Source organism: Lontra canadensis, unplaced genomic scaffold (assembly GCF_010015895.1).
Source record: "Lontra canadensis isolate GAN:19392208 unplaced genomic scaffold, GSC_riverotter_1.0 scaffold17, whole genome shotgun sequence".
Lineage (NCBI taxonomy): Eukaryota > Metazoa > Chordata > Mammalia > Carnivora > Mustelidae > Lontra > Lontra canadensis.
Genome location: NW_022631011.1, coordinates 21,579,440 through 21,607,050, shown reverse-complemented (window position 1 = coordinate 21,607,050; position 27,611 = coordinate 21,579,440). Strand labels below are relative to the sequence as shown.

The 27,611-nt window shown below is 41.6% G+C and overlaps 1 protein-coding gene across 4 annotated transcripts in view; it reads right to left on the bottom strand.

Moving 5' to 3' along the window:
• Positions 1-17,749, bottom strand: part of TMEM241 (transmembrane protein 241) — a 116,873-nt gene extending 99,124 nt beyond the window's left edge. For all 4 annotated transcript variants that reach the window (XR_004382919.1, XM_032859766.1, XM_032859767.1 and 1 more), the window contains exons 1-3: positions 17,599-17,749; positions 13,178-13,224; positions 5,851-5,928 (exon numbers count right to left, since the gene is read on the bottom strand). Coding sequence is in view for 3 of the 4 variants with exons in the window: in XM_032859766.1 (XP_032715657.1) it covers positions 5,851-5,928; positions 13,178-13,224; positions 17,599-17,670 (197 nt within the window). In the remaining variant the exon portion in view is untranslated. The remainder of the gene's footprint in view (positions 1-5,850; positions 5,929-13,177; positions 13,225-17,598) is intronic.
• Between the last annotated feature and the right edge of the window lie 9,862 nt (positions 17,750-27,611).

The window sequence follows — 27,611 nt, the reverse complement described above, 5'->3', positions numbered from 1 at the left end:
TGTTTCTTTTTTTCTTCTTTTTTTTTTTTCTGAACCACTTTTTATCCCCTTTCCCCCCCCGCCACGATTTCGGGTCTCTTCTGATTTGGTTATAGCGTATTTTCCTGAGGTCTTTGCCACCTTTTTAGTATTTTACTTGCTCCTTCATATACTCTTATCTGGACAAAATGACAAGGCGGAAAATTCACCACAAAAAAAGGAACAAGAGGCAGTACCAAAGGCTAGGGACCTAATCAATACAGACATTGGTAATATGTCAGATATAGAGTTCAGAATGACGATTCTCAAGGTTCTAGCCGGGCTCGGAAAAGGCATGGAAGATATTACAGAAACCCTCTCAGGAGATATAAAAGCCCTTTCTGGAGAACTAAAAGAACTAAAATCTAACCAAGTTGAAATCAAAAAAGCTATTAATGAGGTGCAATCAAAAATGGAGGCGCTCACCACTAGGATAAATGAGGCAGAAGAAAGAATTAGCGATATAGAAGACCAAATGACAGAGAATAAAGAAGCTGAGCAAAAGAGGGACAAACAGCTACTGGACCACGAGGGGAGAATTCAAGAGTTAATGACACCATAAGACGAAACAACATTAGAATAATTGGGATTCCAGAAGAAAAAGAAAGAGAGAGGGGAGCAGAAGGTATATTGGAGAGAATTTCCCTAATATGGCAAAGGGAACAAGCATCAAAATCCAGGAGGTTCGGGCGCCTGGGTGGCTCAGTGGGTTAAGCCGCTGCCTTCGGCTCAGGTCATGATCTCAGGGTCCTGGGATCGAGTCCCACATCGGGCTCTCTGCTCAGCAGGGAGCCTGCTTCTCTCTCTCTGCCTGCCTGCCTCTCTGTCTACTTGTGATCTCTCTCTGTCAAATAAATAAATAAAATCTTTAAAAAAAAAAAAAATCCAGGAAGTTCAGAGAACCCCCCCTCAAAATCAACAAGAATAGGTCCACACCCCGTCACCTAATAGTAAAATTTACAAGTCTTAGTGACAAAGAGAAAATCCTGAAAGCAGCCCGGGAAAAGAAGTCTGTAACATACAATGGTAAAAATATTAGATTGGCAGCAGACTTACCCACAGAGACCTGGCAGGCCAGAAAGAGCTGGCATGATATATTCAGAACACTAAACAAGAAAAACATGCAGCCAAGAATACTATATCCAGCTAGGCTATCATTGAAAATAGAAGGAGAGATAAAAAGCTTCCAGGACAAACAAAAACTGAAAGAATTTGCAAACACCAAACCAGCTCTACAGGAAATATTGAAAGGGGTCCTCTAAGCAAAGAGAGAGCCTAAAAGTAGTAGATCAGAAAGGAACAGAGACAATATACAGTAACAGTCACCTTACAGGCCATACCATGGCACTAAATTCATATCTCTCAATAGTTACCCTGAATGTTAATGGGCTAAATGCCCCAATCAAAAGACACAGGGTATCAGAATGGATAAAAAAACAAAACCCATCTATATGTTGCCTACAAGAAACTCATTTTAGGCCCGAAGACATCTCCAGATTTAAAGTGAGGGGGTGGAAAACAATTTACTATGCTAATGGACATCAGAAGAAAGCAGGGGTGGCAATCCTTATATCAGATCAAATAGATTTTAAGCCAAAGACTATAATAAGAGATGAGGAAGGACACTATATCATACTCAAAGGATCTGTCCAACAAGAAGATCTAACAATTTTAAATATCTATGCCCCTAATGTGGGAGAAGCCAACTATATAAACCAATTAATAACAAAATCAAAGAAACACATCAACAATAATACAATAAGAGTAGGGGACTTTAACACTCCCCTCACTGAAATGGACAGATCATCCAAGCAAAAGATCAACAAGGAAATAAAGGCCTTAAATGACACACTGGACCAGATGGACATCACAGATATATTCAGAACATTTCATCCCAAAGCAACAGAATACACATTCTTCTCTAGTGCACATGGAACATTCTCCAGAATAGATCACATCCTCGGTCCTAAATCCGGTCTCAGCCGGTATCAAAAGATTGGGATCAATCCCTGCATATTTTCAGACCACAATGCTCTGAAGCTAGAACTCAATCACAAGAGGAAATTTGGAAAGAACCCAAATACATGGAGACTAAACAGCATCCTTCTAAAGAATGAATGGGTCAACCAGGAAATTAAAGAAGAATTGAAAAAATTCATGGAAACAAATGATAATGAAAACACAACAGTTCAAAATCTGTGGGACACAACAAAGGCAGTCCTGAGAGGAAAATATATAGCGGTACAAGCCTTTCTCAAGAAACAAGAAAGGTCTCAGGTACACAACCTAACCCTACACCTAAAGGAGCTGGAGAAAGAACAAGAAAGAAACCCTAAACCCAGCAGGAGAAGAGAAATCATAAAGATCAGAGCAGAAATCAATGAAATAGAAACCAAAAAAACAATAGAACAAATCAACGAAATTAGGAGCTGGTTCTTTGAAAGAATTAATAAGATTGATAAACCCCTGGCTAGACTTATCAAAAAGAAAAGAGAAAAGACCCAAATAAATAAAATCATGAATGAAAGAGGAGAGATCACAACTAACACCAAAGAAATAAAGACAATTATAAGAACATACTATGAGCAACTCTACGCCAACAAATTCGACAATCTGGAAGAAATGGATGCATTCCTAGAGACATATAAACTACCACAACTGAACCAGGAAGAAATAGAAAACCTGAACAGACCCATAACCAGTAAGGAGATTGAAACAGTCATCAAAAATCTCCAAACAAATAAAAGCCCAGGGCCAGATGGCTTCCCGGGGGAATTCTACCAAACATTTAAAGAAGAACTAATTCCTACTCTCCTGAAACTGTTCCAAAAAATAGAAATGGAAGGAAAACTTCCAAACTCATTTTATGAGGCCAGCATCACCTTGATCCCAAAACCAGACAAGGATCCCATCAAAAAAGAGAACTACAGGGGCGCCTGGGTGGCTCAGTGGGTTAAAGCCTCTGCCTTCAGCTCAGGTCATGATCCCAGGGTCCTGGGATTGAGCCCCGCATTGGGCTCTCTGCTCGTCGGGGAGCCTGCTTCCCTTCCTCTCTCTGCCTGCCTCTCTGCCTACCAGTGTGATCTCTATCTGTCAAATAAATAAATAAAATCTTAAAAAAAAAAAAAAAGAGAAAACTACAGAGCAATATCCTTGATGAACACAGATGCAAAAATTCTCACCAAAATACTATCCAATAGGATTCAACAGTACATTAAAAGGATTATTCACCATGACCAAGTGGGATTTATTCCAGGGCTGCAAGGTTGGTTCAACATCTGCAAATCAATCAATGTGATACAACACATTAATAAAAGAAAGAACAAGAACCATATGATACTCTCAATAGATGCTGAAAAAGCATTTGACAAAGTACAGCATCCCTTCCTGATCAAAACTCTTCAAAGTGCAGGAATAGAGGGCACATACCTCAATATTATCAAAGCCATCTATGAAAAACCCACCGCAAATATCGTTCTCCCATCCAAGTACTAACCAGGCCCGACCCTGCTTAGCTTCCGAAATCAGACGAGATCAGGCGCGTTCAGGGTGGTATGGCCATAGACGCAAATATCGTTCTCAATGGAGAAAAACTGAAAGCTTTTCCGCTAAGGTCAGGAACATGGCAGGGATGTCCATTATCACCACTGCTATTCAACATAGTACTAGAAGTCCTAGCCTCAGCAATCAGACAACAAAAGGAAATTAAAGGCATCCAAATCGGCAAAGAAGAAGTCAAACTATCCCTCTTCGCAGACGATATGATACTATATGTGGAAAACCCAAAAGACTCCACTCCTAAACTGCTAGAACTTGTACAGGAATTCAGTAAAGTGTCAGGATATAAAATCAATGCACAGAAATCGGTTGCATTTCTCTACACCAACAAAAAGACAGAAGAAAGAGAAATTAAGGAGTCAATCCCATTTACAATTGCACCCAAAACTATAAGATACCTAGGAATAAACCTAACCAAAGAGGCTAAGAATCTATACTCAGAAAACTATAAAGTACTCATGAAAGAAATTGAGGAAGACACAAAGAAATGGAAAAATGTTCCATGCTCATGGATTGGAAGAATAAATATTGTGAAAATGTCTATGCTAACTAAAGCAATCTACATATTTAATGCAATTCCTATCAAAATACCATCTATTTTTTTCAAAAAAATGGAACAAATAATCCTAAAATTTATATGGAACCAGAAAAGACCTCGAATAGCCAAAGGAATATTGAAAAAAAAGCCAAAGTTGGTGGCATCACAATTCCGGACTTCAAGCTCTATTACAAAGCTGTCATCATCAAGACAGCATGGTACTGGCACAAAAACAGACACATAGATCAACGGAACAGAATAGAGAGCCCAGAAACAGACCCTCAACTCTACGGTCAACTAATCTTCGACAAAGCAGGAAAGAATGTCCAATGGAAAAAAGACAGCCTCTTCAACAAATGGTGTTGGGAAAATTGGACAGCCACATGCAGAAAAATGAAACTGGACCATTTCCTTACACCACACACGAAAATAGACTCAAAATGGATGAAGGACCTCAATGTGAGAAAGGAATCCATCAAAATCCTTGAGGAGAACACAGGCAGCAACCTCTTCGACCTCAACTGCAGCAACATCTTCCTAGGAACATCGCCAAAGGCAAGGGAAGAAAGGGCAAAAATGAACTATTGGGATTTCATCAAGATCAAAAGCCTTTGCACAGCAAAGGAAACAGTTAACAAAACCAAAAGACAACTGACAGAATGGGAGAAGATATTTGCAAACGACATATCAGATAAAGGGCCAGTGTCCAAAATCTATAAAGAACTTAGCAAACTCAACACCCAAAAAACAAATAATCCAATCAAGAAATGGGCAGAGGATATGAACAGACATTTCTGCAAAGAAGACATCCAGATGGCCAACAGACACATGAAAAAGTGCTCCATATCACTCGGCATCAGGGAAATACAAATCAAAACCACAATGAGATATCACCTCACACCAGTCAGAATGGCTAAAATTAACAAGTCAGGAAATGACAGATGCTGGTGAGGATGTGGAGAAAGGGGAACCTTCCTACACTGTTGGTGGGAATGCAAGCTGGTGCAACCACTCTGGAAAACAGCATGGAGGTTCCTCAAAATGTTGAAAATAGAGCTACCCTATGACCCAGCAATTGCACTACTGGGTATTTACCCTAAAGATACAAACGTAGTGATCCGAAGGGGCACATGCACCCGAATGTTTACAGCAGCAATGTCTACAATAGCCAAACTATGGAAGGAACCTAGATGTCCATCAACAGATGAATGGATAAAGAAGATGTGGTATATATACACAATGGAATACTATGCAGCCATCAAAAGAAATGAAATCTTGCCATTTGCGACGACGTGGATGGAACTAGAGGGTATCATGCTTAGTGAAGTAAGTCAATCGGAGAAAGACAACTATCATATGTTCTCCCTGATATGAGGAAGTGGAGATGCAACATGGGGGGTTAAGGGGATAGGAGAAGAATAAATGAAACAAGATGGGATTGGGAGGGAGACAGACCATAAGTGACTCGTAGTCTCACAAAACAAACTGAGGGTTGCTGGGGGGAGGGGGTTGCGGGTCAGGGTGGGGTCATGGACATTGGGAAGGGTATGTGTTGGGGTGAGTGCTGTGAAGTGTGTAAACTTGGCGATTCACAGACCTGTACCCCTGGGGATAAAAATATATGTTTATAAAAAATAAAAAAATAAATTTAAAAAAAAAAGAAGAAGAAGAAATTAAATAATGTGAAAAGAAGCCAGGGTATGAATCATGAATCAAGCAAGAAAATGTTGTTCTACCTTGAGCTGCTGTTGATCTCGGCCCAGCCCAGCTTCCATGACACATGAAGCAAAAGTCCACCAACTAAGGTCTGCCACCTGAAAAGGATATGAACCCATGTGAATTTGAGAGAGTGCTACGGCCTCAAACACAATCCAGCCTCAGCAGACCCACTGGTTCCCACAAATATACATAGCAAGCCTCCCTCCAACTCAGTTCTCCCACTCTCCCCTAACTGGCATCCCAGTTCCCAGATCCCTCCTTCTCAACTTGTTCTACTCTCGAGTTCAGCTGTACCATTCCATGCTGACACTGATATTCTTCTTTCTTATTCTAGACTAGTCCCTGACCGATCTCACCCACAGTCCCTGCTTCCCTTATTGCTCTGCACTGATGATTCCCAAATCCCTGTGCTCCCCCCGAAGACCACCACCCTGACAGACTCACAATGATAACCTGCCTATAACATTACCTTGAACTTCCCTCCCCCATCCTGGTCTACCGCCCCTGTCCCTAATCAGCCACACCAAAGCCCAGAAAATCCTGTTGCACGTAATCCCCATCACAGCTCTCAAGGGCCATGCCTTCCCCTCCCCATCCCTTCGGCCTCTGCCTAATGCAGACTCCCATCATGGCGCACCCAAACCTAGCATCAGTCCGCTAACAGTGTCCCTATCCCCAGGAATGTCCCGCAACACACATTCTACCTTGCAGCCACAAGGCTTGTTCTAGAATGCAAACTTAATGTTGCCACTCGCTCATTTTCAAAATGGTTGATTCTTCCCAGGTGGCTGGCAGCAACTCCCAATCTCTTTTCTGACATGACACACAGGGGCCCACAGAGCTCACGGGAGACACACTTCCTCAGCATGCAGAACCCAGGGGGAGCCCAGGCTGTAAATGACACACCCCTGCCCCTCCCATGACACAAAGCACAGCAAAATTCAAAATGAGCAAGAGGGTACTAGTGGTGTAACTTCCCCTTGTTTCACTCTAATTGCTTTATTTTAGGTGAGTCATTCATAGACCTCAAAACCTCATTTATGACTCGAGACACCTCACCTCAGAAGTGATTACAACACACCCGTGTCTTGTGACGTAACGCGGGAGAAAGGCTAGCCTCTAAGATAAAGTCAATTGTGTGTGATACACAAGCCTTCCCAGACTTGCAGTCCCCCCTTTCCAGGACCAGCTTGTCCTCCTGCTACAGGCATTCCAGCCATCGGGAACAGCCCATAGCCTCAGAAATGTGCCAGGCCTTGCCATACTTCCAAGAGTCTCCATGTGCTGTCCTCTTGACCCATCAAACGCTCCCATCTCCTTGTGTATTGGCGAACACCTGTTCATCCTGTAAGATCCCATTTTTACGCCTCCTTTGTGAAACCTTCACTGACCCAGACAAGCAGGGCAGACAGATGTGGGTCATGCCCTCCAACAATGTTACCTAGAGCAGTGGCACTCAACCATATGGTTCTCCCTAGGGGACACTCAGCAGCATCTAGAGACATTTTTGGTTGTCACAACTGGGGGTGGGGGAAGGGATGGGTTGCTACTGGGATCTGGTGAGTCATAGCCAGCAATGTTGCCAAACCTCCTACAGCATGTGGGACAGCCCCATAACAGAGGATTACCCAGTTCAAAATGTCAAGAGTAATTTGAGAGATGACAGTGGCCTGGGAAGGGGCAATTTGGATGAAGAAGGCAGACAGATTCTAAAGATGTTTAGGAGGTCCTGGTGGTTAATTAGATGTTGGGGATGAAGGAGACAAGGGAATTGACTCCCAGGTTTCTGGGAATTCTTCAGTCAGGCAACTCAATGGAAGGAACCATCCACTGCAGTAAATTTAAGGGATAGGCAGGAGAGAAAAGAAAGCTGCACGAAGGCAGGGATCTTTGCTTTCCCCAGTGATGTACCTCCCGTGTCTAAAACAGGGCCGGGCACGTAGTATGTACCCAATGAGGATTTGTAGAATGAGTTAGTCCGCCCTACCATGCACCTCCTACATGCCAGGCATTGTTGTGAGCACTGGGGATACTCTGGTGACAAAAGAGATTAAAAAAAAATTCTTTCATTTGTAGACCTTACAATCTGTCAGAGGGGGACATTCAGTCTGACCCATCCAGGGATACGCAATCCGGAGGCAGAGATCCTCCCTTCCCACCTAAGTTCCCTAAGTCTCTCTTCCTGGAGAGAACTGTCAGACAGGCAGGACCAGAAAATGATTCCTGTTCACTAAAAGAGAAAACAACACCCCAGCTTTATTGACTGAAATACAGTGGCTCCCCTACCCCCTTACTAGTGGGGGATGCATTTTAAGATCCCCAGGGGATGCCTGGGGATCTTAAACTGCAGATGGAGCTGAACCAAATACGTATTGTGTTTTTTCCTACACAAACGTGCCTATGATAAAGTTTAACTTATAAATTAGGCCCCGTAGGAAATGAACAATAACCAATAATAAACTAGAACAATTATAACAATATGCTGTAATAAAAGTTATGTGAATGTGGTTTCTCTCTCAAAATCTCTGTATTCACCCTTCTCACGATGCTGCAAGAGGATAAATGACTAGATGGTGAGGTGACGTGAGGTGAATGATGTAGGCATTCTGATGTACCTGTAGGCTACCATTCACCTCTGACAGCAAGTCAGGGGAGAATCATCTACTTCCAGACAGAACTGACCGTGGGTGACCAAAACCGCAGAAAGAGGAACCACGGATAAGGCGGCTACTGTGCATGTAATCATAAACAATATTTTTTAAAGTTTTATTATGAAGTATCTGAGAGAAACCTGACAAAATCATTCTGAAGTTTACCCAAAATAATATATTGGTGATACCATAAAGAACAAAAATCCAAAAGTATACAAAAGGAAGTGCTCAAAAGTCTTTTTCCCTTGCCTGTCCACTCTCTGCACCGTTTCCACCTTTTCCTATGGTTAACTGCCCTGGGTAGTTTCTTCACTTATTTTTTTTTTTAAGATTTTATTTATTTATTTGACACGGAGAGGAGATCACAAGTAGGCAGAGAGGCAGGCAGAGGGAGAGAGAGGAGGAAGCAGGCTCCCCACTGAGCAGAGAGCCCAACATGGGGCTCGATCCCAGGACCACGGGATCACGACCTGAGCCGAAGGCAGAGGCTTTAACCCACTGAGCCACCCAGGCACCCCACTTCACCTATTTTTAAATAAGGAAAACATACACACACACTTCTACACGATACTATTGTGCTACCCTGTTACAGACTTGCTTCTGTCCCCCATTAAATGTATTTCGAAAATCTTTTCAATACCTGAGTGTCCTTATTATTTTTATCATTTGCATAGTATTCCATTAAGGATATAATATATTTAATGGGTTCTGTAAAGATGAAAATCAGGTTGTTTAAAAAATGCTTGCAGTCACAGAGCTGCATATTTCATTTTGTACATATTTCATTTACAGAAGTGCAAGCAAACCTCTCAGATAAATTCCTGGAAGTAGAACCGTGGAATTGAAGGATTCAGACCCTTGGCAACAGTGTTACACGGTGCCAGAGTGTCACTCACAGATACTGTACCAATTTGCTGCCCCAGATCCATGTAGCAGAGCACCTGTTTTCTACATCTTCATCAGGGCTGTGTTACCAAATTTTGAAATTTTATTTTGCAAATCTTATAGGCAAAATACGATTTTTCAATAGTGTTTTAATTATGTCTTTCTTTTGAGTGAAGAATCATTTGTAAATAGAGATTTTTGGTTTCGATATTAAATTCTAGCTTTAGGGGCCCCCGGGTGGCTCAGTCAGCTAAGCATCTGCCTTCAGCTTAGGTCATGATCTTGGGGTCCTGCGATCGAGCTCTGCCTCAGGTTCCCTGCTCAGCGGGGAGTCTGCTTCACCTACTCCCTCTACCCGTCCTCACCGCTTGTGCACGCTTTCTCGCTCTCTCTCTCGTTCACTCTCTCTCAAACAAATAAATAAAATCTTTAAAAAGATCAAATAAAATCTAGATTTAGGGCACTAAGATTGTATAAGTGTTACTTTGGGCAAGTTATTGCTTGTTTTATTCATAGTGAGTATTCCCTGGACATTTGAGAAGAGGGTATAGTCTCTATTTTAAAAGATACAGCCTTTGATATTTACCTATTAATTGTATTACTTAGTTTATATATATACATACATACATACACATACATGAACACTAGTTTTTTGTTTTTTCAATTGAACTGTTATGGGAAAATAGTGGCAAATTTGTTTCCTATTATTTGCATGTTTCTATGTATTCCTGATACTCCTGCCCCATTGTCTGGCTCATAGATATTCATCACTGTTTTACTTTTGTTTTGAACCCCACACTCCAACATGTCTTTTCATGACATCTCTAACATGTCTTTTCATTTTGAACTGCATGCTTTAGCATCCTAACACATCTTTAGCATCCTAAAACACCTTCATATGGTTAGTGCTTTTTGTCCTGAACCTTGTCTGGCAAAGATCATGACCCCTGTTTTCTTGTTCACATTTGTATAATTTTCTTTTTTAAAGAAGAATGAGGGATGTCCTGCTCTATGACATATCTAAATGCTATAATAATTAAAACAATTTAGTACTAGCCCCTTTTCATAAAAATTGACAAATACTCAAAGACAGACCCTAGAAAAATAACTTTAAATATATTAATAACCCAAAGGCAAAAGGAAGGATTATATAACAAAATAAAAATATAGGGCTAGTATATGGGGCACCTGGCTGGTTCAGTCAGTGGAGTGTGCAACTCTTGATCTTGGGGTTGTGAGTTCAAGCCCTCCATCGGGCTCCAGGCTGAGCAGAGTCTGCTTGAGATTCTCCCTCCCTCACCCTCTGCTCCTCCCACTCATGCTCTCTATCTCTCTCAAATAAACCTTTTTTAAAAAAAATTTTATTTATTTATCTGACAGAGAGAGACAGCTATACAAGGAACACAAGCTGGGGAAGACGGGGAAGGAGAAATAGGCTTCCCTCCAAGCAGGGAGCCCAATGCGGGGCTTGATCTCAGGACCCTGGGATCATGAGCTGAGCTGAAGGCAGCCGCATAATGACCAAGCCACCCAGATGTCCCAATAAATAAACTTTAAAAAAAAAAAAAAGAGAGAGCTAATATAAGCAAAACTATGGGAGGAATGATTTCCTCACACTATACCACACATTTAAATAAATGAAGAATGATTAAAATTGAATAAAGCTGTAATGAAATGTAGGTAAATATCTACATGAGCTTGAGATGGAGAAAAATAAACATGAAAGTAGTGGTACCAATCAATCATCAATATTTGTCCACTATAAAAATTTAAAAATTTTTAAGAGATTTCATTTATTTATATGGGAGAGAGAGACAAAGAAAGCAAGCATAAGCAGGGGGAGAGGCAGAGGGAGAGAGAGAAGCAGGCTCCCCACTGAGAAGGGAGCCGGATGCGGGGCTCGATCCAAGGACCCTGGGATCATGACCTGAGCCGAAGGCAGACGCTTAACTGACTGAGCCCCCCAGGAACCCTAAGACAATTTTTTTTTAAAGCTTGAGTGGAGGAGTGCCTAGGTGGCAGTCAGTTGAGCCTCCAACTCTTGGTTTCAGCTCAGGTCGTGATCTCAGGGTTGTGAGATCAAGCCCCGCATCAGGTTTGCCCTCAGCACAGAGTCAGCTTGAGTTTCTCTCTTTTCTCTCCCTCAGTTCCTCTCTCCCAAGCTCACGCTCTCTCTCTCTCTCTCTCTCTCAAATAAATAAATCTTAACTAATTAAATTCATTACTTAAAAAGCTTGAGTGAGGATGAGGTGAGGAAGGGAAATTTGAGTATCAGAGCACTCCATGCTGCTTCTACCACATCTCCATTGTTGACCTATGTCCACACCCCTTTTTCCTTCTATCTTTTTTCTAAGAATGGCATTCTTCAATCATAAGACCACACACTAGATTTATCTGTAGTTCACTGTTGCTTCCTTCTTATGTCTTAGCAATAAATTTTCTACGATGGCACTTAAAAATATATTTGAATAATCAAAATAAGTATGAACAAAATGAAAAGCCAAAAGACAAACTGCAAAAAATGAAATTTCTAATAAACATGATGGACAAGTGGTTGGCATTCTTAAAATAAGAAGTCATTAAATTAATAAGAAAAATACTAAAACCCCAGTAAAAACAAAAGGGCAAAAGCACAAATAGATAATTCACTGATAAAAGCGGTACAAGTGGGTAACACACATAAGAAAATGGTCCAACTTCGGGGCACCTGGGTGGCTCAGTGGGTTAAGCCTCTGCCTTCAGCTCAGGTCATGATCTCAGGGTCCTGGGATTGAGTCCCGCATCGGGCTCTCTGCTCAGCAGGGAATCTGCTTCCCCCACGCCCACCCCCCGCTCTTTCTGCCTGCCTCTCTGCCTACCTGTGATCTCTGTCTGTCAAATAAATAAAATCTTTAAAGAAAAGAAAAGAAAAGAAAATGGTCCAACTTTATGAAAAATGATAAGACAAAACAATGTGATACCATTTGCGGTTCACAAAATCATCAGAGAAGGAAAAAACAGTCATGGTTTGAATACAATATTATAGAAACTCCCACAGACAATGTAAATTGGTAACACATTTCTGGAAAAGAATTTAATATTCAGGAGGGATACTAATAAAGTTCATATTCTTTTTTTTTTTTTTTAGAGATTTTATTTATTTATTTGACAGGCAGAGATCACAAGTAGACAGACAGGCAGGCAGAGAGAGAGGAAGGGAAGCAGGCTCCCTGCTGAGCAGAGAGCCCGATGCGGGGCTCAATCCCAGGACCCTGAGATCATGACCTGAGCCGAAGGCAGAGGCTTAAACCACTGAGCCACCCAGGCGCCCCAAAGTTCATATTCTTTAACCCAAATTTCTTATATAGGAATCCATCCCAAAGAAATAGCTAGAAATTTGACAGATTGGAATATAAAAATCTCTGATAACATTGTTGTTTTTATTTCCCCCCAAAATAGGACACAATTTAAATGCCCATTAATAGAATGGCTAAACAAATTACGGTATGTCTATTTCATTTAAAAAATCTATGTACTCATTAAAAATATTTTTTAAAAGATTTATTTCCTTATTTGAGAGAGAGAGAGCATAGGAGCAGGGGGAGGGGGAGAGGGAGAGAAAGAATCTCAAGCAGACTCCCTGCTGAGCTTGTAGCCCACAGTGGGGATCGATCTCACAATCCTGAGATAATGACCTGAGCAGAAATCAAGAGTCAGAAGCTTAATCTACTGAGCCACGAGGCATTCCTAAAAATATTTTAAAGAACAGCTAATGATGCTGGTTGGATATGTCCCACAAATGTGTATAAAGAGCATAAAAGATACTCACCCTTGGAATAATGTAGGGTAGGTAAATTTCAAGACAGACAGGACATACTGAAAAACAAATACCAGATTAATGGACATTTTCAAATTATCGAGAGTTGATTGTATAACTAAATAAATCCCTATTGAAGAAACATAAATACACTTAAGTTTCAAAAAGGCTTTTATCTACGCCCCCCCTCCCCCCCCGCAAATCACACATGGGCAAAAATTTTTAAAAAGAAAGACCTTCCAAGTTATAGTAAAAAGACTGGGTCTGTTTTTCCCCAGTATTGTCAGAACCCTGACCACCTCTTGGTGGAGAAATGGAACTGGGACCATCAGCAAATTGGGATGAACAGCAGCTGGGTCTCTGTTGTGGATGCCCAACCACATAGCCTCTTTCCAGACCTCAGAAGTGCCATGTTGGAATTGCACCAACTGGAGAACACTGGCCGTGTCTCTTTTCTCGATATCCACGTTATCTACGGTCCAATTTATCTAAAAATCCAAACCCCTTCTCTGTTTCTCTTCAAGCAAGAACTGCATCTTAGTAGTCTTTATTTCCTTCATTTTTCCTTCATTTGGGGAATTTGGCTTTTGCATTCTAAAGATCTTTTTTTTTTTAAACTAATTCTGCATCATAATTTTTTTTGCACTTTCACATTTTAAGGATTTTGTAAAACCAACCCAACTAAGGTCAACATGTATTTCAATTATGTCTTTTACAATATTTCATGAATGAGGGGGCTGTGTTTTGTTTTCTGGGTATCTCTTCCTATTTTTTCCTACTACTGAACACTAAGAATTTTTGTAAAGTTTAAAAGCCATTAAAGGCTATAGACAGAGACTCTACTGATTTTTCACATGATCTAGAAAACAGAATGGACTGGTATTGGGCAAATTTACATACTTACTTTTTCCCATGAATTAACCTACACATAGGCCTCCTCATATGAGCTCCTAAATGTCACAATCACAACTAACTGCTGAGCTCTGGTCTATATTCACTAGAGATGGACCTCCTTCTTTTCTGAAATCAATTTACTCACATAATTCCATATGCTCTGCCCCACCTTTCCCTGATATTTTCATTCCAAAACAGAGCTAGAGAAAGGATAAAGTGACTGTCTAGGCCCTGGGCTCCTCACCCTTAACAACCTTCAGGAAGATAGTAAATATTTATTTAGTTTATTGTCTGCTGAAGATAGTAAATATTTATTTAGTTTATTGTCTGCTGAGCTTTTTTGTTGATACTGGGGAGTAGATGGAAAAATGCTGAAGCTCTAACCTCACCTGGCTAAAGAGGAGTGAAGAAAGAAATCTCTGACAAATGGAATCTAAGTCCTAGTATTTATTCATTCAGCAATTCTTCATGTCACTGAAAAGTGTTGCTCAGAAAAAAATGCTCTTTGGTGGAATAGCATTGAGCGCACCTCCAGGAAAAAGGAGCAATTTGGGAGCCTTTGAAAGGAGAACAGACGTGCACTTTGTCTCCAGGCTGAAGGCTTAATAGCTGTAAGGGGAAGAAGGACCAGCGGCTGCCTGGGCCCTGAGCCTGGTTATTGCCAGAACCTCCCAGAGGCCAGAACAACAGGCCACTCAGACTAGGTCAACACTTGCTGTTCAAACTAAAATCAACCATTCATTTACACTAGAATCGATAAGACTAAAATTGACAAGATTTTTTTGAATGAATTTTTTTTTTTAATTTTTATTTATTCATTTGACAGAGAGAGATCACAAGTAGGCAGAGAAGCAGGCAGAGAGAGAGAAGTGGGGGAAGCAGGCTCCACGCTGAGCAGAGGGCCCTATGTGGGACTTGATCCCACGACCCTGAGATCATGACCTGCGCCGAAGGCAGAGGCTTAACCCACTGAGCCACCCAGGTGTCCCTGAATGAATTTTCTTTTTACAGCCACAGACAGAAATAGTTTGAGAAGGAAACTATACAGAGAAATAGGAAAATTAAAAAAAAAAAACAAAAAACACAGGGGCGCCTGGGTGGCTCAGTGGATTAGGCTGCTGCCTTCGGCTCAGGTCATGATCTCAGGGTCCTGGGATCAAGCCCCGCATCGGGCTCTCTGCTTGTCAGGGAGCCTGCTTCCTCCTCTCTCTCTGCCTGACTCTCTGCCTACTTGTGATCTCTCTCTCTCTAATAAATAAATAAAATCTTTAAAAAAAAAAAAAAACACAAAAAACCCTAGCATAGAGTCTTCTAAAAACTGGAAGGGAGGACCCTGTCCTGTAAACACAAAATGATCTACACTAATTCAAAAGAAAATTCATTTGGCAGAGGCTATAGGCTGGGGGGTCCACAGTACAGCTCTTTTCTCATTTGGCCCCGACTTGGTCCAAGCCAACCTGCGATGGAAGCCAGAAAGAAGCATGACTGTCCTGGTTGAGACAATGGCATAATCTAAGAGTTACAAACTCCCTACCTGAATCCCATTGTGAAGGACTACCTCTCCACCCCCTACCTGGGCCTCATATCTGCTTTCTCCTACTCTGAGTCCACTTCCCTTTTCCCCTTTATACAACCTTACCTCCCCTTCTCTCTGCCTTCTGCCATTATTCTTCTGCTTTCCATCTACTCGGACACTCCCAACAGCCCTGAAACAAAGCACTCCAAACCATCGTGGAAAATGGAATAGGGTTTACTATTTAAATTCTGAGGGTCCTTGGGAATCTATGATTTCTATTACTCAGATTAGATATTCCTAGAGACATGACAGTTTGGTTTCTTTTTATCTAGCACCTTGAGGCATGACGCACATGGAGGGTACTGTCTTTATTACACTGATCAGAAAATGGTGCAGGACCCCAATAAATACAAAAATAATGCCACAGATGCAAATGTGAGAGGGTATACATTTCAGTGAACTAAATGTTATCTGCCTGCTTAGATACTTTGTTTGACTGTTTGTTAACCAATAATACCACTGCTCCTGCTCGTGGATTTGCATGAAAGACTTGTCACTCTTCCCCTTCTGATGATTATAGACATATAAAAGAAAGGTCATTCTGTTTTTAAATGAAACATTACCAATACATTCATTAGGTTTACTAGACAAATTAGAATAGTTAAATGAAAAGGCCAGGATTTCACAAATTCACTTATTCCAGAAATGTTGCCACAATAAATCTTTTAGTTTAGCTACCTGTCCAATGAGGTAAAGACAAATCCATTAAAAGCTAATAATCATTGTGTCGTACTATAAGCAAAAGATTGTCTCTCTTTCCTTCCATTTCTCCTAGACTAATTACCACTTACCTTATTTACCATGATTTGGGGCACTTGTCCAACTACCTAACATCATTTCAATTAATCCTCAGAACAGCTCTTTGAAGAGGATTTGCTAATCCCATCTTAAAGTTAAAAAACTTAGGTTTAGAGAAATTAAGGCCCCAAAGACCAGGTTAAGTGAAGCCAGGATGCAAACCCATCACTCCCTCCCAGAAAGGTACTATGTATGGATCTTCAAAGGCCCATCACCAGAACTAAAAATCAACTGGACATGGGGAAGAAGGGTTCTGGCACATCCTCTAAGTATACAGAAGACAGCCACTCACATTAAGAGAGAAGGTATTAGGAAATGCTATTTGTTAAGTTTTTTTTTTTTTTCCCAGAGAGCAAGAGGGGTTTGGTGTTTAGGAGGCGGTGGAGATCCCACAGTGGGAAAAGGTAGTCCTGGGCCTGGTATTACCACTTTGTCTTGGTGTCAAGCCCAGTGTCCAGGACAGGAGGGGATGCCCCACTCTAGCTCACAAAGGTCCAACATTTCCCTGCATGGTACCAAATCCAAGGCCAGTTTGCCCCTCCTAACAAAATAAAAAACATGGTACCGCTGCTTTTCTGCCTTTTCATAAAAAGGGTTTCATAACATTACTTTAAATAAAATTAGCTTTATATTTTACTTTCAAAAATAATTCCACAAAATACTCTTGAATATACTGGAAATGTCTGAGAGATACTGGAAATGCCATTTAAAAAAAAGGGTTGGGAATTAGTGGTGTAAGAGAAAGATGGAGATGTAAATTGACTGATCTTTTCTATGTAAAAGCTTCCGGAATCTTGTGGGTTTCTGGGGCAGGGTGTGTTTCAGAAAAGAAAGCAGGGTTTGTCAGATTTCCTCTTCTCTTCCTTCCCCGAGAGAACAAGAGCCAGTTGCTCTCTTTCCCTTAAAAGTAGTATGCACAACCCCAAATTAAGTTCCTGGGAATTTGCCAATCAAAAAATTCGGTGTCCCAGGAAATGTAAGGAATGCTTTACAGTGCGGGAAACGGGGCCAGTATAGTCCAACGAATCCTATTTCTGAACAAGGATTCCATACAGAGTCAGCTTCCTCTCCACCACCATCAGGAAAAATCAGATTAACAGCTGGAGGCCGCATCTGTTCCACGTCCCACGTGCACTCATCGCCACCCCGCGCCCGCCCCCCTCACCTTGTTCGTGAGGTAAGAAGCCAGGTAGCAGGTGCAAAAGGTGAGGCCCACCAGGCACCTCCTCACGGACATCGGTGAGCCCGCGCCCCCTCCAGGGGACCCGCGGGGGGAAGCTCCGCGACAGCCTCCGGGAGCCGGGCCACCGCCTCTGCTGCCAGGAGAGCCACGTGGCTCCAAGCTCGGCCAATCCGCGCGGGGACAGCCCCCTCCCCCACCGCGCGCCTGCCTCTTAAAGGGACCCGGCCTGCGCTGCCCCTCAGCTGCCCTGGGCTGGGCGGAGGAGGTCAGAGGAGAGCTAAGGTCACTGTCTGTGGAGAAAGGGCGGACAGGAGACACCGTAAAAAAAAAGTCGAAAATGGTAAACAAGGAAAAATTATTACCGTTTACAAAACAGTTCACGACATTCCACCGCCGTTTAAAGAAAAATGTTCATTGCTCTCTGTAAACGGTGGGACCAAAATGATGTTCATACTCTACTGAATTTTCCCCATGTTCTACATTGAGTCTGTATTACTTTTGCAAACGACACCAAAAAGTTAACGAAAACTATTATTTTAAAAGAAGGAACACTGAGGAGCTAGAATGAGTATAGTTTGTTTGTTTGTTTTAACAGAAGTCATTCCGTTGTATTGAAATTTACATAAAATAAGAAATCCTCCCAAAGGTAGAGTTTCAAGCACTGCCCCTATCCCTAGTATATTGGGTGGAAATTTTACCTGGTTAGGCTTCTGGCAAACAGGAGTTAACATGCCTGAAAACATGTTGATGGACTTTGTCAGGAACTAGAGGTACAAGTGTTCGCCACCAGCAGAAACATAGATTTTGGAAATGCACCACATACCCTGAAAACTTCACTTCTTAAATTTTGTATTCCCTGTGTAAAATTGTTTATCAAACTATAATATCCAAGCAAACACTAGATGTATTGCCTCTACATAAAAGATAAATAGGGATGCCTGGGTGGCTCAGTTGGTTAAGACGCTGCCTTCGGCTCAGGTCATGATCCCGGGGTCCTGGGATCGAGTCCCTCATCGGGCTCCTTGCTGGGCGGGGTGCCTGCTTCTCTCGCTGCCTCTGCCTGATTGTGTGTATTCTCTCTCTCTCTCTCTCTGGCAAATAAATAAAATCTTTAAAAAAAAAAAAAAGATAAATAAACTGGGGCGCCTGGGTGGCTCAGGTCATGATCCCAGGGTCCAGGGATCAAGCGCCACAAGGGCTCCCTGCTCCAGGGGAAGCCTGCTTCTCCCTCTCCCACTTCCCCTGCTTGTGTTCCTTCTCTTGCTGACTCTCTGCTGAATAGATAAATAAAATCTTTAAAAAATAAAATGTAGAAAAACTAAAAAGTAATCCTCCCTTGACATATTTTAGGAAACCTATTTCAGAGCTAAATAATAAATAGTCTTACAGAGAAATGTTTTGCCCAGGAGAATTTCTTTGAACTCAATAGCTGGTACTTACTTGATGTTCTCTAAGCAGTTTTAGCACATAAACAAGTTTGGGCCCTATTATTTCCTAGTTATTACCTAACTTATTTTTTTGACAGAATTTGCTTAACAGGCAAGAACATTCAGAACAGTAAAGAACCATGCAAATAAAGCTGTAGCTTTTTTTTTTGGTAGCAAAAGTGCTGATAGATCGTTCCAGAGCCATTGATCGTTCCAGAGCCATTGATCATTCCAGAGCCATTGATTTTTCCACAGCTGTATTATTCTGTTTCACAAAACAAACTAAACTAAGACTGAATGAATATAAAATCATCAGGTCTTACACTGTCAAACTGTTTAATGTATATAAGACTGAGTTAGACCTAAACACACAAAAAGATTTAACTACCCATGTTGTTAATTGAGATCTTTGAGACCAAAAGATCATAGTTACTAATTTGTTTTTTGATAATGGAACCAAAAGTGCTTAATACCCGTCAGAAAAAAAAAAAAAAAAAAAAAGAGGGAAGCTCAGATATAACAATGCCTTTGGGAGTTTTCCCCCAACAAATCTTTCTTTTTTTTTTTTTTAAGATGTTATTTATTTGACAGAAAGAGAGAGACAGTGAGAGAGGGAACACAAGCAAGAGGAGTGTGAGAAGGCAAAGGAAGCTCCCCACTGAGCAGGGAGCCTGATGCAGGGCTCGATCCCAGGACCCTGGGATCATGACCTGAGCCGAAGGCAGAGGCTTAACTGACTGAGCCACCCAGGCTCCCCCCAACAAATATTTTTTTTTAAGATTTTATTTATTTATTTGACAGACAGAGATCACAAGTAGGCAGAGAGGCAGGCAGAGAGAGAGAGAGAAAGAAGCAGGCTCCCCACTGAGCAGAGAGCCCAATGCAGGGCTCAATCCCAAGACCCTGGGATCACGACCTGAGCCGAAAGCAGAGGCTTTAACCCACTGAGCCACCAGGACGCCCCCAGCAAATCTTTTTAATAATGGATTTTTTTGACAGCACACATGGAGAATTCTCAAAAGATGGCAGAAGCAGCAGCATGCTTTTAGAAACACTATAAAGCCCACTTTAAGAGTACACAAGCGGGACACCTGGGTGGCCCAGTTGGCTGAGTGACTGGCTCTTGATTTTGACTCAGGTCGTGATCTCAGGATTGTGGAATTAAGCCCTGCATTGGACTCAGTGCTGGGGATGGAGCCCATTTAGGATTCTCTCTGCCCCTTCCCTACCCTCTCTCTCTTTCTCTAAAAAAAAAAAAAATAATAATAATAACTAAATAAAAATACAGACAAACATCAATATTGATTATGTAAATAGATGCAAAATCCTCAACAAACTCTAGGGAAAGGAATCCAGCAACATGTGAGAGGAGTACGCACACCAAGACCAGTGCGATTTTCCCCAGGAATGCAAGATTGTTTTAACACGCAAAAATCAATTCATGTAATACATCATATCAATAAAATGAAGCCACCCTCTTTAGCCACTCTGGTGCCCCTTCAGATATAGTTTAGACAACAAATCCTGAGCAAACTACATGAAAAAGAAATCCAGTTAGCCACATTTTTGTATTTAAATTCATATTTTGATTGCAATTAAAAAACATAACAAATTCACTATTTTAACCTTTTTAAAAAGATTTACTTATTTACTTTAGAGAGAGAGAGCACAAGGGGGAGGAACAGAGGAAGAGGGAGAAAGAATGTCAAGTAGACTCCTTGCTGAGTGTGGGGCCTGACGGGGCGTTGTCTCCTGAGCTGAAACCAAGAGTTAGATGCTTAACCAGCTGGGCCACCCAGGCAACCTGAACCTTTTTTTTTTTTTTTTAAAGATTTTATTTATTTGTCAGAGAGAGAGAGAGAGAGAGAGAGAGAGCACATAAGCAGGCAGAGGCAGAGAGAAGCAGACTCCCTGCAGAGCAAGGAGCCCGATGCAGGACTAGATCTCAGGACCCTGGGATCATGACCTTAGCTGACGGCAGTGGCTTAACCGACTCAGCCACCCAGGCGTCCCCAACCTTAACCATTTTTAAATGCACACTACAGTAGTGTTAAGAATATGCACATTGTTGTGCAACATATCTCTAGAACTTGGCATCTTGCTAAACTGAAACTCTGTGGCTACTGAATAACTCCTCTTTGCCAGTTTTCCCCCAGCCCCCAACAACCACCATGCTACTTTCTGTGTCTAAGAATTTGACCACCTTAGATACCTCTTGCAAATAGAATCAAATACATATTTTTTATTAAATATTATTCTCCTTTCATTGTTCCTTTACAGTCAGAGTACTATACCAATTTTTTATATATTGTGCAGTAAAGGAAGCAAAACAGAAAACTTGTCATTAAAAAGTGCCATTGGATTGCATAGAGATCAGAATCATTGAGTCCCAGCCAAACCCCACTAAACCATATCCATAACATTGCATTCTAGCGACCTTTTTTTTCTTTTTCTTAAGATTTTATTTTTAGGTAATCTTTATACCTAACATGGAGCACGAACTCACAACTCCAAGATCAAGAGTCTCATGCTCTACTGACTGAGCCAGTCAAGTGCCCCAAGTAACCTTATGAAAATATTGAGTCGTTGCTAAATACACCACAGAATGTCCTGCCCCTCTGCCTTGTCTTACAGAATTCCTTCTCCTGAAGCTAGTGTATAGCTTCTCTCCAACCTTCACGGCATAGTTTGGAGGCACCTCCCTCCTCCATGCAGCCTTTCCACATTTCATTAACCGGCTGTGAGTCCTGAAACATCCACTCTCTATAGCTGTTCTTCAGCAATGACTCATGCTCTCTTTTGAAATAGAACTGTAGGGCCCCTGGGTGGCTCAGTGGGTTAAAGCCTCCGCCTTTGGCTCAGGTCATGGTCTCAGGGTCCTGGGATCAAGCCCCGCATCAGGCTCTCCGCTTGACAGGGAGCCTGCTTCCTCCCACTCTCTGCCTGCCTCTCTGCCTACTTATGATCTCTGTCTGTCAGATAGATAAATTAAAATCTAAAGAAAAAAAAAAAAAGAAAGTGTTACTGTGCTATTCTGTAATGTCATGTGAATACATTATCTCTCCAGGTGTATCTGATAGTTCTTTTTTTCTCCCACAGGCCTTCAGGAGTATCCTAGGCAGTTAATAAATATTTGTTGATTGTCTGAAACAACTACTTGCAAATAGACTCAATCAGTTTCAGTATTAAAGACTAAAGAGTTTTATATCTGTTCTCTTTATTTTTTTAATTATTTTTTTTTAAGTAGGCTCCATGCCAACATGGGGCTTGAACTCATGACCTCGAGAGTTGCATGCTCTACCAGCTGAGCCAGCCAGATGCCCCTGTTCTCTTTAGATACCGGAATCTGCTGATTCCATGTGTTTAGGCAGTGCAAATTCTAGAACAGCTTTGTCTCTGCTGAGCACCAGTGAGTTTATCAAGAAATAAATCTGGAGTAAATCTGGAGCTAAATCCATTAAGCATTGTGCTTACTCCATTTCACAGCGACATGGCAGTCACACCACTCAAGGACTGACTCATAAATAACATAGGACTATATGCCATTGTTCGAAAACCACATTTTTTATATTAATAATACTTATAAATGTGACCTGTGAACTTTTCCAATATTGTAAATTTCATTCTGTCTTCCTTTTATTTTTTTTTATTTTTTTTTAAAGATTTTATTTATTTATTTTTACAGAGAGAGATCACAAGCAGGCAGAGAGACAGGCAGAGAGAGAGGAGGAAGCAGGCTCCCCGCTGAGCAGAGAGCCCGATGCGGGGCTCGATCCCAGGACCCTGAGATCATGACCCGAGCCGAAGGCAGCGGCTTAACCCACTGAGCCACCCAGGCGCCCCTCTGTCTTCCTTTTAAAGAAGTATACGGTTGGTGGCAACAGGGATATACCTTAAATCACTAAAATCACTTAAATTTTTAACCCACAGGCTGTAGTCTAACCTGGAACTCCATCCCATAGTGAAAAAACTTCCCTCATGACTACAGCCTGCCTTCTCTAAAACTTGAGCTCCCTCCGAGACTGTTCATCTCGCTCTGGAATAAGGGTCAAGGAATAGGGTCAGCATTCTTTGCTATCTCCAGAAGAACTCCCATGTAATCCTGCATCCAACCCCTCAGGAAAATGGCTCTCCTCTGGCATCTCTGCCCATCCCTCCCTCACTCTGTCTAAGCTTCCTTACCAGCATCTTCTGCAAGCCTCTGGGGTATAATCTGCAGCTGCTTACACTCACCGCACTCCACCCCAAGGCCTGCTGGATCTTGCTGGATGATTTTAAGGTCCATGTGGATCACCCATCCAACGTCTTGACCTTTTACCCTATTCCCTTAAGCTTCTGAACCTTCTCCTCACCATTGCTTCTCCGTGGCTTCATCGGCAGTACCTCTGAAACTCTTAAATAGCACTCTCTCTCACTTGCTCTCTTTCTGTCTCCTTCTCTGAGGTGAAATTCACCTAACATAAAGTTAACCATTTTATTTTTTTAAGACTCATTTATTTATTTTGGAGAGAAAAAGAGAGAGAGAGAGAGAGAGAGCAAGTGTGCAAGGGAGGGGTAGGTCCAGAGGAGTAGAGAGAATCTCTCCAGGATCATGAGCTGAACCAAAGGCTGACACCTAACAGAGTGAGCCACCCAAGTGCCCAGTTGGTTTCCTTTAAACGCTACTCTCCTTGGCTTATAAGATGGCCGCCCTCTTGCTGACCCTTCACATGGATGTCCGTCTGTGAGCAGGTACCCTAGATGTCTCTTTCCCATAAGAACACCAGTCATACCAGATTAGGGCCCCACCTTACTATCATTATTTTACCTTAGTCACCTCGTTGGGAACTTATCTCCAAATAGTCTTACATTCTGAGATACTGGGGGTTGAGATTTCAATATGTGAGTTTGGGGGGACATGATTCAATCCATAAAAGTTGCTTTTCGTGGCTGAATAATATTCTATTGGGTGTATATACCACATTTTGTTTATCCATTCATCCACTGATGGACATTTCGATTGTTTCCACCTTTTGGCTATCGTGAACAATGGTTTCATGAACATTCAGGTACAAGTATTTGCTGAGTACCTGTTTTTAATTCTCTTGGGTATATACCTAGGAGTGGAATTGGTAGATCATACAAATCTATGTTTAACTTTTTGAGGAACTGCCAAGTTGTTTTCCACAGCAACAGCACCATTTTACATTCCCACCAGCCACATGGGAGAATTCTCCACATCTTCACCAACTCTTGCTATTGAGCCCACTCCCTCTTCACTCTTCAACTCCATTAGGGCATTTCTCCCACTGAATTTCTTCACTCAACTTCATCCGCATCTCTTGTCCCTTAAATCCTTACATTCCCCCTAAAAGCTATCTCCATTTTCATTTCTTTCCACAGTTAATATAAACCACGTAATTCATTATGTGTGACATTGACTCCCCAGGTGTCAGTTTTCCGATCTATAAAATGGGGATGATAATATTCCTCAGAATTGTTTTAGGAACCAGATGAGCTAGGGGACACCTGGGTGGTTCATTGGTTAAGTGTCTGACTCTTGATTTCAGCTCAGATCATGATCTCAGGATCCTAAGATGGAGCCTTGCTTTGGTCACTGTGTTCAGTGGGGAGTCTCTGGAAATTCTCTCTCTGTCTCTCTCTCCCCCTCTCCCTCTTGCCTTCCCCCCACTTGTGTGTGTACACACTCTCTCTTTCTCTCTCCCTCCTTCTCTCTCAAATAAGTAAATAACTCTAAAAAAATAAAAAAGAACCAAATGAGTTAACTGCTTGAAGTGTTTATTTCAACACATATTAAGCATTCACTAAATGGTAGCTATGATAGTGACTATCAGATTTCTAATTTTGACCCTTACGCTTTCTCATAAACTCCAGGCTGCCACTGGTCATTTTCAACTGCATCCATTCAGTTCATTTCATTCACAGATATTTATCGGGGCACCATACTAGGCAATGGTTACAACAGTTAACATAATAAACATGGTCTCTGCTCTCAAAGAGTAAAAGGAAAATAGGCAAATAAGTGTGTGTTTATACATTTGATAGCTGCTATTTTCATAGGCAACTTAAGTTTAACATCAAAATTAACATTATCTGGGGCGCCTGGGTGGCTCAGTGGGTTAAAGTCTCTGCCTTCAGTTTAGGTCATGATCCCAGGTCCTGGGATCAAGCCCTGCATCAGGCTCTCCGCTTAGCAGGGAGCCTGCTTCCTCTTCTATCTCTCTTTGCCTGCCTCTCTGTCTGCTTGTGATCTCTGTCAAATAAATAAATAAAATCTTTAAAAATATTAACATTATCTTCCCTCCAAACCAGATGTTCAGACACCACCATCTACCCAATTAACCAGCTGAAAAATCAGAAGTCATTTCAGCTCTTGGAACCTCATTGAGATGCCTTATCTCCCATTCCATGACTACCCCTATTTGGTACTTACTACCAATCAAGCACCAAAACCCAAGAATAATATCTTGGGAATAGGAGCAATGAGGTAAGAGTTGGGATATTCCAAGTCCCCTTATAGAAATAAATTTCTGAGACCTGAAATTAGTCTCAACTATTAACACATTTAAAGAACGTGTTAGTGGAAGTCCAGGCAACCCTCAACATTAATCACCCCACAGGTTTTCCAGTCACCGCCTCATCTCTCCCCATTCCACCCATCAGACAGCTGTCAGAATTAACTTCCTAGTTAGCAAATCTAAAAACATTATTCTTTTAATGACTATTGTCTAAACTCTGAAGTTCTCAGCATTAAAATCTCTTTGACCTTGCCCTTCCTGCATTCTCCAACCCCATCTTTTACTTTGTCCTTTTTGAACTCTGCATTCAGGCTACATCAAACCACTTGCCCTTTTCCAGTGCATGTTGTACATAGTTCCTCCTTCTGTGGAAGCTGTCACTTACCCTACAGGTTATCTTAGTGATGCAGGCTTATCTTGCAAGACTGAGTTCAGTGTCATAAACTCTAAGGAATCATTTCCGAATATCTGAGTAGATCTGACCTCTTTCCTTTATGTCATCCCTGCGTATACTTTGATCATAGCATCTTTAATAGTTAATTGTACTGTGTTTATGACTTCAAGGTTCATGAAGATGGGCACGTATTTTTATTCATATGTCACATCAATGGTAGGTACTAAAGAGAGCACTCAATAAAAATGCGTTGAATAGGGGCACCTGGGTGGCTCAGTGGGTTAAAGCCTCTGCCTTCGGCTCAGGTCATGATCTCAGGGTCCTGGGATCGAGCCCCACATCGGGCTTTCTGCTCAGCGGGGAGCCTGCTTCCTCCTCTCTGCCTGCCTCTCTGCCTACTTGTGATCTGTCTGTCAAATAAATAAATAAAATCTTTAAAAAAATGTGTTGAATAAAGTGATCTAGAACAAATATCCAGATTCTTAGTTCTACTCTTGACTACTTGTCCTTTTCTGATACATCCCCCAAAGGACCCTCACTGGCACATTTTTGTCATGCACTGTGCCTCAGCCTTTCTTTCTGATCTGCTCTTTTCCCTTTCATCTTTTTCTTTAAAAATTCTTGGCTAATTTAATAGGAAACTCCAATAACTTCTCTTGGTTGATTCTCCCTCCTGTTTCTTCCTTATCCAAAATTGAAAGATCCATTTAGTTTCTGGTTACATCCATTTTTCTTCAACTATAATACCCTAGTTATAATTCTTTGAACCTTAAGAGGGAATGTGATTTCTATACACATTCACATATATGAGCAACATTTGCCAAGCATAAATCTGTATCCTGCCATATAGTTATAATTTCACTTTATTTTAATTTGAAGTTTTTGGAAGATTCAGAACATGTTCTGATCTGGAATGGCAAACTGTGTGCTAAGGGAAACCATCAAGGTGGGTATCCTAGGGATCTCAAGCATAGACAGTCAGGGATCCTGGTTCGGAACTGCAATTTAAGAAGAACATGGTTATTCAGTGTTTATTACTAGAATGTCTGAAAAGTCAACATGTACACATAGAGCTAGTCCCCTAGCCCAGGATGCCTGGGTTCACCACTCCTTTGTTTTGCCACTCAGCCCTGTGACCTCTAGCAGGTTACTTCAGCTCTGTGTGCCTACATTCCAGTAAAATTGAGATCATGCTAGAAATAGAGTGCCCCTCAGTGAGAATTAATACAGTACTTTGGACAATGCACCAATATAGTAAGTGAAATGTAATGCTTAGCTGTTTTTATCTGGTCACTTTATCAGAATCTACAAAACATCTCATCAAAACCTTTATTATGCCGTCCTATTTTTGCTCAATGTTCTGTAACACATTTTACATATTTTCACTTTTGTGCCCCGCTTCCTGACGAGAAACTGCAGTAACAACAAAATCCGACCTCTCTACACCAGCTATTTTCTGCTCCCCATGCCATCCCAGTTCAGAATTAACCCAGAAAATAAAGAATAGAAAGAAGCAGCCTCGTTTGTTGTTACAAACTGAGTAACACGCAGCCTAATTCAGTTTAACTGGATCCAGATGCTGTCTCGGGCAGCGAGGTAGGGAAGGAAGGGGAAGGCGATGCGGCAACAGGGTACCGCCCGGCCAGAGGAAGCCAC